Here is an 11,135-nt window from a genome sequence, read left to right as displayed (position 1 = left end):
AACGGTACCTACCTGAAAAAATAAAAATCAATCTCTTAATAAAAAAAATAAACACTATTTAGATTTTCGGGTTCGATATGGTTTTATGTTCTTTCTTCAAAGATATCCTTCAGAGTTGACTTTTGCCAAACAACCTTGACTTACTATAGTTTTCCAAGGATCCGAGTACCCGTTTCCAGTCATTTAAAGAGCTTCCTAGTTCCCATGATTCAATGTGCATTTAAAAAAATTTTTTGTGCCCCGATCTAAATAACCTTCAACTGATCAGAAACACAAAAAAAAACCTAACGGCCATGAATGGCTAGACGCGATTCCGAGTGGAAAAAAGTAAATGTTACTCACAAACTATGAGTTTCAAACTACCAGTGGACATAGGCTATTTCTTATCCCGTCTGTTGACATCTGTGTTGCCCGCAATAAGCAAGTTGATCCATTTTCAAGATATTGTTTCTCTTGTCTCAAAGTCAGTGGCCGTTTTTTCCGACCTGACTCTAAATAGGTTGATCTGAAAATCTTTGATTTTAGCCGATTTCCCCAATTAGTAAGAAGCCGTTAAGTCTCCTAAATGAGTATGGTAAGCGTCCCGATGGCATGCCTTTAACATCTTGGCTCGGCGGCAAAAGACTTGTCTGGAATGTCTCATGTGTTGCCTTATTTCTGGTTAATCAAAATTATGACCTCTTGGAACTCCAAGAAATCAGAAAATGAAATAAATATAGGTCCCTTCTAAATTCTTTTATATTTAGGAAACCCCGGCCCCAAATATATAAAAACTTTAAATCAATTGGGTAGAAAATTTTCAATTAGGACAGGGGTTAAAAACGTATCCCCATCCCTCAAACAAAAAATTCAGTTTGAAATCCTAAAAGGGAACTACAAATGTTGCTTCGAAACATGCACTTTTCTCTCTTAGTTCGACACACGACATTCTTCCTTTTTTTTCTTTATAAATTTTTTTTATTATTTTTCCCTTTTTTCTTGTTGTGTTTTTATAAAGATTTATAATGATAGTATAAATTAAAAAAAATTTTATATACATATATCTTTAATTTTTATACATAATATAGATTTAATATATGTAAAGTATATTAATTTGAAATTTGATTTATGAAATTACATAAAACTATACTAATTATAATACTATATATTTTATAATTTTTTTTAAAAAAGAATCTTACTTCAATCAAGAAAATTTACTCAGATTATCAAGAACGGAGATTAAGCAAATTAGACCACCAAGTAACCCAATATTTAGATTATTTGTTAAAGGTTGACATAGATTGAAAAATAAAACAAATATATGAGTGTTGAAAATATTTTAAAAGAAAAAATTATTAAAATTTTCATTTCATCTAAAATTAGCTAAGAATTTTCTCGCCGAATTTAGATACTTAAATTCAAAAAAGTATTACGTCATGGACTCTTATATATTTGACAACATTAATCAAATTCATTAATTTAAGAATATGAGGTTCTTTTTTTATAAATATAAAATATATTGTTTTTTAGTAACAGTGTTACTTTTTTAAAATTATAGTGATTTATTTCATAAATAAGCAGGCAAAAATAACATAATTTGATTATTGTAGATTATGAATCCCCCCCCCAACAAAAAAAATTGTAGCGCGTTTCGTTTTGTAGACGCAAGAAAGGCCTACATGTGATTATACTTGTATAGGCAAAATCGAACGTACATTACGCATCCATTGCGGCAGCCGAATTAACCAAACGTAACAAATATTCGCAAATGTACTATTTCTACCCTTTATTACTACCACATTAGGGAGCTTCGGCGAAGGTGAAATTCTCTTTTTAAAAACTTTAGGTAAACAATCACTGGAGATAAGAAAATTTATATCTCATACAAAGAATATCTCTTGAGATATGTAAAACTAATTTATCTCCATCCTGGGCTCTATGCCTTTTTTAAATTTTATTAATTAAATATTTTAATTAGATTATTTCAACCGAGTTTTCAGAATATAACTAGCAAAATTTTTAGGCTCATTTCCTTTTCAATTATATTTTTGAAAATCTTATACAAAAATAAAAAAATTCTAATCTTATTTAAAATCAAGGTTACTATATTATTTATATTAAAAAAATTAACAAGAAACGGCATTACTTTTTCGAAAAATTGAAGTAGCGCTTTTATTTTCTTTTAGTAAAGTAACGAGAGAAAAATAATAAAATATGACTGATAAATGATAAAATAGTAATTTAATTAATTTTATTTTCGATTATCGTTCGTCTTTGCTACCGTTATATATTAAATTTTATTATTTACAATATTTGTAAAATAATTTTTTTTTCAAATAAATAATCTACAATATAAATGTATATATAAAAACACAATCTTGTTTTTAAATTCTAATTTCTGTAAGAAGTGATTATGTAATAATAATAAAAATAAAAGCATTCTATTGGTTCAAAAATTTATAAGCAAACATCCTCCAAAATTCGTTCACGAGTCTTTGTTAATATCCGGCGCTAATAAGTATGCCGTATCGCTAGGTTCCTTGGAGTCGGAATCATTTCCATCAACTCTGAGACTCTTCAAGATCTTGAGGGTACCAAAGGTGTAAGCAAAAAAGACTAGGGATAAAGGTACTCCGAAACCGAAACTAATCAATAAAATTATGAAAAACGATATGGAGTCCTTGGGCGGATGGCCGTAACCTAAAACGCATTGCCTTTTTTATAATAAAATATAAAAATTTTAATTTTTTTTTTTAAACAAAAAAATCAATAAAATTTTAGGCCTTTTAATTGATTTAAATCAAATATATTTGCAAATAAAATGATTTAAAAACAAAATTTTAACTCTAAAATTAAAAAAAAGGATAAATATTCGAAAAGGATCCGAGCCGTGAAAAAAAAATGAGTGACAAATGCAATGACACTTAAAATAAATAATAGAAATACCACGATATATATTGAGCCAAAGATGTGGAATCGTATTCATTCGAGCCTCCTAAGCTGGAGTCGGAGGAAATAAAATTCATGTCCCCGTATTGAAGGATCAGATTGGCGTTCTTACTACATACGGGAAATATATTACGGAATGTTCTGTCCACCAAAATAGAATGCAAGAATGAGGGAAGAGAGTAATTCAATGAGGAGTGGTTGTTTGAGAATCTTAGAAATATAATTAATTTTTTTGTAAAAAAAAAACATAATGAACTATTCAGAAATGTTAGTCTTATTGCAAAAATTATGATATTTACTAATATAAAAATGGCGCCTTATGATAAATAAGAACAGGGGAATCAAACACTAACAGGTTCAACTAGTTCAAACACCGGGGTGTGCGGCATAATAGAAGAGGTAATGATGATTGATGGAAATGGTAAGAGTAAAGAGAGAAATAGTGAAATTATGGTATGTATATTGGTATGAATGAAATTTTACAATTAATTTTGATGAATATATAATTAGATTTAATTTTATAAATATATATTTTATATATGATATAGGGATATTAGAATGGAAATATTAATAATAATAATAATAAAGAAATATCAATAATAAAATTATAGGAAAATTGGAGCAGATTAAACCATGGAAAAAAAAAGAAAAGTAAATAATGATATAAGGAGAAAGGATATTATGAATATATAAGGTTAAATATAATTAATTACAAACTATATGAAAGAGGAATTGAATACATAAGGTTCTATTGATATAAATTTGACAATATATATTAGATAAAATAAGGACATTTTTTGAATAAAGTAGTTAAAATAAAATTTAAGGAGAACTAGAATTTTAGTGAGTTAATAAAAAGGTATAAAGTCAATATTTGAGGTTAAATAAATGTTGATTAATTATATCATCACTCAGAAAAATATAATAATATTTACTGATTAGACACGACGCAGGATTTGAGCTGGGATAGGCTGACAGGTTTTGAATCCCTATAATTAGTAGGAAAGAGTCTGTCAAAGAAAAGAGGTTTCCATTGCAAGTAGCCAGAGAGCTGCCTGCGAGAAGATTTAGAAATGATTTCATCGATCTTACGAATATATAATAGAAATAAAAATAAATATGGTATTAGTAAACACTAATTCATATTTTTATTTCTGAAAATTCCTGAATTTGTCTTCTAAAATTAATATGAGAATATTATAATAATTAGCAAAAAACGATTTAAATTGTTTTGTATACAACTTTATTTGTCATAAATCAAATATAAAAGATCTATTTTCTTGATTTCCGAAATTAATGATATTTTTCAAAATTTCCCTCTATAAAAACTAACTCTGGGTAATGTTTGGGTAAAATCAATGTTTATTATATAGTCGACATCAGTATATATCATCAAAAAACATATTTTCTTGATTTCCGAAATTCATGTTATTTTTCAAAATTTCCCTCTATAAAAACTAACTCTGGGTAAGGTTTGGGTACAATCAATGTTTAATATATAGTCGACATCAGTATATATCATCAAAAAACAAGAATGAACTAGTGATATATTTAAGATCAAAATAAAATCCTAAATTAAATATGGATTTAGAAATTTTTTAAAAAAATTTTCCACATGTACTCATTTCATTTGTACCCAGAGTCAGAGATGGTTTGTGTTTCTAAATATTACGTAATTCCTTCTCACAAATATAAATATAATATATATCGATATACTATATATTCATTATTTAAAGAAATATATATTAAAAGATTGAAAATCATTCTTTCATGTCGTGGTTACAGTAGCCCTATATCGTGGTTGGGGTATGATGTAATAAATTTATTAGATGGGGGTGTGGTATGCATCAATAACATGATGGTCATTTTAAGGTGGCCCCTTTCATTTTTTAGAATATAAAATTATATAATGAGCTCTCCCCCATTCCCAAATTATTTTTTAAAAAATTATTCTCATTCTTTGAACATCAATATATATTTTTTTTAAATTGATGCATTAATTATATTTAAAAACATTAAACAAAGGTATTCAAGCTTTGTTAAGTACAAGCATGAAGCTAAAGTTTTTTTTAAAAAAGCTTTAAATTATTTTTTATATTATAATAGAAAATTTTTAAGACACATTTTAAAAAAAACAAAGCAGTTAGTACTTCAATTACTATAATCTTTCAGCCTAGCTTCAAATTGGAGGCAACAGCTTTAGATTTGTCTCATACACTAAAAATATTTTACACCCCTACCCCCTATGAGTATAAAGTCCAGTCTAAACGATATATGAAGGCAAATGATGCATACCCCACCTACTCAGATTATGTAAAACCTTGCATGCTGTAAAAGAACTAGGAAATATGTTAAGAATTAGTGATTTAAAAAAACACGTATATATTTTCAATGCGGTGTATAGAGACTGTCAGTGCCACATACAATGTCAGAGCAAAATATTAGCAAAATGATTACCAATTAACAACACAATGTAACTTTATTATGATCTTAAGCTAATTTAAGCTATAGAATGTACAAGCACAACCTTTAATGGGGGGGGCGTGCCTGTATCATATGACATTCTATTAAGGGAGGGGGTCTCAGCACCATGATCTCATAGAAGGGAATTGCTTTGTTGCATTTAACGGGATAGAGTAAGATTTCTCTAATGTGAATCATTAATCTTTAAAGGTTAAAGGCTGGTCAAAGGCTTTAAAAAAATAGAATCCCGTTGATGCAAATTTTTTCAAAATTTTACATTATATATTTCATGATTTGTTTGCGATATATTGAGTTATTAATAAAGAGTTTCAAGATTCATGATAATTTAAAAACTATGTATATTCCCTTTAAAATATACTTGGATAATTACTATATTTTTAGCCGTTTAAGCCAATTTTTAACCGGTTAAAAATTTGGTGAAATCAAGTTTTTAGCCAAAAATTATCACTTTGGCCTTAGAGTTTTTTTTAAAGAGATAACAGTTCAAATTTGAAAGAAGTTAATATAAATTAAAACGCCTTAATACTAACAGATCTTCTGCGGCAGGCGCCTGAATATTGAGCCGAATTCGCCGACGTCATTTCCCAATTATACTTTGAAGGAATTTACAGTGTATTATAAGGAGATATCACTATGCTAAGATATAGTGCTATCATCGTGTCATTTATTTTTTTATAATAAATACAGAAGTTTAGCAGGTAAAAAAGAAAAAAGGCAGTTAGCCAAGATCTACCAGTCCAGCCGACAGTACTAAATTTCTAAAAAGTGGACATAAATTCAGCCTGACAAAACCAATTAGTTTTACTGTTTTTAAAATCCATCTTCAGGACAAATTTTTCAAAAATTTGTCCAGTTCATGGTATGGGTAGGACCAGAGCATTGGTCTACACTCCAAGGATGATAGTTTTTAAAGAAGCCTGGTAAAACATGATATGCAGATTTCCTTATAAAGTAGTTTTCATATTTTAAATATATATAAAATCAATGCCATATACTTATTATAAAAAAAATCAAGATTTTCTATTTAACAGAAAAGTAATCTATTTTAATATAGTAGCATCTTGAGGTAATGAATTAAAAAATAACTGAATCTCTTTCAATATCGATAGTTAATTAGTTCATTTATAAATAAATACTTATTGTCAAAATAAAATAAATTTGACAGCCTTGAAATGTCATTCGGTTAACATGACTGATAAATAAAATATTTTTAGTACCCTAAAGAGGCCCGGAGTGTATTCATCATCTATGGATTTTTTGATAAGATATATAAATGGATCTCTATCTTCGCTCTCCATGCAAAAGGTAGTATTATGAATCATGTTTGGATAAAAATAATTGTCATCGCCAAAATCTTTGGGGAACTTACTTTCAATGACAACTATTCTCAAACTCAAAATTGGTTTAGAGAATATAACAGGATCAGGAGATGGTGCGGCATGATGCAAATCAAAATTGTCAATCTCTGGATTTAATGATTCATTTTCATGGTAGTGAGTTGTTTGATTGAGGGTCAACAAAAACTCAGTTGAGTTTACTGTGTATAACATATGAGGGTAAATTGTAGAACGTGAATCTTTGTCGAAGAATGATATCTAATCAATGTAAGATGTAAAGCATAAATAAAAAAGACATTGTAAAAAATTAACCTATATTAATTTTTATATATTTAAAAGAACAATATAAGTTAATTATCAAGTGCTATATAATTTGAATAAATGTTTTTAAAATGAAAAGATTATATCTTAAACATCATTTAACATGGGCCCATTTAAAAAATAATGTGTATCACATCTTTATTAAGGAGCATATATAATGTAAAATGCCTTGTAAAATAAAAATAAAAATGACTATAATAAATAAACCAAAAACATATAAAGTATTTATTGAAGGTGTTGATGATAATCAAGCATCATTATATTATAATTATTATAAAGTTTATTATATTTAAATATCAGTTATTACTTATTAGTATCATGGTGATAACAGGTAATGAATGGAAGAGCTTTCCCAATCCCCCCCCCTCTTCTCTTCATGAATATTTTAAAAAAAATTAAATGTTACAAAAAAACTAATACTAGCATTGTCAAATATATGAAAACATCATAATTATATAAAGAATTGAACTATTTTTCTAGATTAATAAAAAAAATTAAATTTTTTATTATTGTATTAATATTATTCTATTATATATTTAAATGGTCTTTTGTTATAATTTTATATTATCTGTTTGTATATTGTTTTGCGGCTATAAATAAAATATTTAAATTATTGCTATATGTAAAGGTTAATTTATTTTCTTGTTGAAATAATATTCAAATGTTTTTTACATTCAATTAAATTTAACCAAAAGATATATACGCTTATAAATTATGAAAAAGATTATTTTACCACCAATTAGATAAATATCTTTAATTATTGTCTATTTCAATCTTTAAAATCCCTACAATTTTATAAATAATAAAAAAATTATTACTTTAAAGGATATATTTGTGTTTGATTTATTATGGTGTCCTTTTAATATTCCAAAATTTTGATGAATATTATATGTTTTTCTAAAATCTTCCCATATAACTTCAGTTAAATTATAAGAAATTGTTATATTTGGGTGTATAATTTCTCTTTTCTTTTTTGATATATATCCATCAAATTTGGTATTATTAAGATATGTCTCTATTAACTATTTAAAAATGGTACATAATAACATGTATAATTAAATTACATTTGGAAAAAATAATGCAAATTTATAAATTATAGTTCCATTAAAAATTATGGCTTGATCAGGATTATTGGATAAAAATTTGAGCCAGTTAACATCTAATGTAGTATTATGTGAGGTGTAGAAAAGATAGAAAGATGGAACACCTAATATTTAAGCATGTAATATTATAATAGCATTTATTACCAAAGGTAGTCCATATAAAATGGATATCATCATTTGTACTTTGTGAAACAACATGTATAAAATTAATATAAGAATCATTAATTTTTATACATTTTTCACTGTCACAACCCGGATTCCAATAAAATGACACCTAATAAATAATTTATAAGATATATTTAAAATTAGTGTTTACATTTCTATAAGAATTACATTTTATGAGATATATTATGTTCAACAAAATTACGAATATTTTGGGATTAGTATATTCTAGCCGCATCATATATTTTTAAATTAGATGGCGTTAGTGATCAATATTAGTTAAAGTGTTCTTACTTTGATTTTTCCTCACCCTTATAACTCTAATATTATAATGGGATATCTTCTAATCTAAAATGGATATTAATATTATATATACATAATATACACAGATTTTGATTCCTTCAATAAAATGAAGACTCATATTATAAGAACAAAAATACGATATCACTTTTTTTAAAACCTTTCTAAAATAACATAAATAAATATAGTATTAAAGATATTTTTGACTTTTAATATAAATTTTCTCATTTTCATTTATTATTAAAGTCTATGTCCGTATTTGGACAAAAGATCAACATGTTTAAAAATATTGAGCACTTTTTTGGTTAGGTTTTTTTCATACGATTCAAGAAATTCTTAGCATAGTTGTATCATATTAAACATATGCATTTGGTAACTAATAAAAAATAACCCTTGAGAAGTATGGAGATATTATTTATTGCAGTTTTAGTATAATTCTCCCTTTCATTATGACAACACCCGATTATACCTTTTTATTAACTCCTGATAAATAAACTTTCGTTCATTAAGTCCATATGTTAAATTCGAAAATTAACTGCAATCATTACCAAAGAAAGAAATTCGAAAATATTGTGTAATCATTACCAAATTAATGTTTTAATTATGTGAATAAAACCTGAAAAAAAATTTTAACATAAAGGCTACTTTTAATAATTCACAAGATTTATTAAACCAAATTATAGTGAGAAATAGATATTGGATCATATGGAAACACATAGAGCTACAACAGATAGTTCATTGTCAAGAAAAACAATGATAAATATTAAATGCCTTGAAATAATTTTTTGGAAAAATCTTTATGAATCGTTTTCTAGGATCACATGGAATATATAAAGATTAGCATAAATTGATGTATAAGACAGAAATGGGAAATACATTAGATGTGAATAGGATTATAAATGTAATGGGATTAAATGGTAATATGATATAATGGAAACTATTCTTTTGATTACAAGTTATATTATATATTTCATACTTTACCTTTTAGGAAAATTGGAACCAAATAATTCTTGCATTAATAATGTCAATTTACAAATATTCTTATGGTTTCAAACAAAATGATATTAATATATTTTATAATTTTATTACTCTCTTATTTTACCTTCTTCCAAATTATTATAAAATTACTATCTTCATTCTAATATGTTATTTTTTAATAACCTTTTTATCCCTTACTAATGATATGTAAGAAGCCAAAAGTTCTTCATTTATCTAAATTACACAGAATAGTTTAAAAATTTAATATATATATTTCTTCTTTTTCCCCCCTTTTTTAATCTTATTTTTTAATTACCTTACAATTAATTAACCTTGGGATAAGCTATCATAACCAAAAGAATTTTAAAAAGGTGATAACCATTTGAAGTGTCAAGCCTTAATATACTTAGCATGTCCATGTTAAATTAGGAATGTGGTATGGTACCCCTTAAATGGTGCACTGTGACAACATTAGGTTAATATGTTGTTAATATATTTGATTAATATTTTTATTAAGGCATATATAATGAAGAATTCAAAGAAATTTTGAAAATGTACCAACAATTACTACACAGTTATAACCTTTCCCTTTTAGCTTTAACTAAATGTTGCCCTAGTACCTCATTTCTACCCTTGAAAAATATTGAAGATGATTTTAAGCTTCTTGATTTAATTAAAAACAATCATAACAATAAAAATTTGAATAACATCCATGTAATTGAAACATTTTCCAGTAATAATTATAATAATATTTGCTTAAATAGAATTAATGATATCAGGGGATGCTCAAATTTATCCAAGAATATATAAAACAAAATTATTTTATAAAATAAATATAATTTAAACCCCAACTCAATTTCAGCATTATTTTTTATATAAAAAACTTATTATCAAAAGTGATAAAAATCCATATCCAACCTACAGCTTTAGCTAGAAGAGAAAGAATAAATAAATAAAACACAAATATTAACTAATCTTTTATATATATTATTTACATAACTATTTTTTTATAATATTTTTGGCAAGTATTTTTAAAGATATTTATCTTTATTGGTATTCATTATATTTTTTATACATCTTATATAGTTGAATTAAAAATAAACAAACTAATTAAATTTTAATATTTTTTCTATAACAATGTATAGAATACAATACTAAGCCAAAATAATTTGGAAGATCTTGATTATAAGCCTAAATTAAAATTATGACTAATAGGAAATTTTACCCTTCTTAATGCTAAAAATTACAAGTGATTTACATTAAAAACAAAATTAAAATGCAATTTTAAATAATAATTTACATAAATAATTCTTTGGTTTATTTTTAAACCCTTGCCAATGAATCATTGTAAATTAAAATAAAATTTAAAAAAAACCATATGAAATGCATAACCATAAAGGTGCTCCATATTTCAACACGATGAGCTTTTAAATGCCTGTCCAAATAAATGCTTATTTTAAAATGTAACTTTTACTTTTTTAAATTTAAAAGTTTTTGACATAGGGTAAAGGGAATATCTACT

At 25.6% G+C, this 11,135-nt stretch overlaps 1 protein-coding gene across 1 annotated transcript; it reads right to left on the bottom strand.

Annotated features, from left to right (window-relative positions):
- Positions 1-2,259: 2,259 nt before the first annotated feature.
- Positions 2,260-8,551, bottom strand: LOC135926369 (uncharacterized). Its single transcript, XM_065462221.1, has 8 exons — positions 8,490-8,551; positions 8,318-8,447; positions 8,135-8,277; positions 7,889-8,092; positions 6,630-7,007; positions 3,864-4,015; positions 2,926-3,138; positions 2,260-2,693 (listed from the first exon to the last, which is right to left on the bottom strand). Exons 5-8 carry the CDS (start codon positions 6,960-6,962, stop codon positions 2,465-2,467), a joined length of 927 nt encoding a protein of 308 aa, XP_065318293.1. The 5' UTR covers positions 6,963-7,007; positions 7,889-8,092; positions 8,135-8,277; positions 8,318-8,447; positions 8,490-8,551; the 3' UTR covers positions 2,260-2,464.
- Positions 8,552-11,135: the final 2,584 nt, after the last annotated feature.

Source organism: Gordionus sp. m RMFG-2023, chromosome 3 (assembly GCF_954871325.1).
Source record: "Gordionus sp. m RMFG-2023 chromosome 3, tfGorSpeb1-WG-v2, whole genome shotgun sequence".
Lineage (NCBI taxonomy): Eukaryota > Metazoa > Nematomorpha > Gordioida > Chordodea > Parachordodidae > Gordionus > Gordionus sp. m RMFG-2023.
This window is presented reverse-complemented; position numbering and strand designations above follow the sequence as displayed.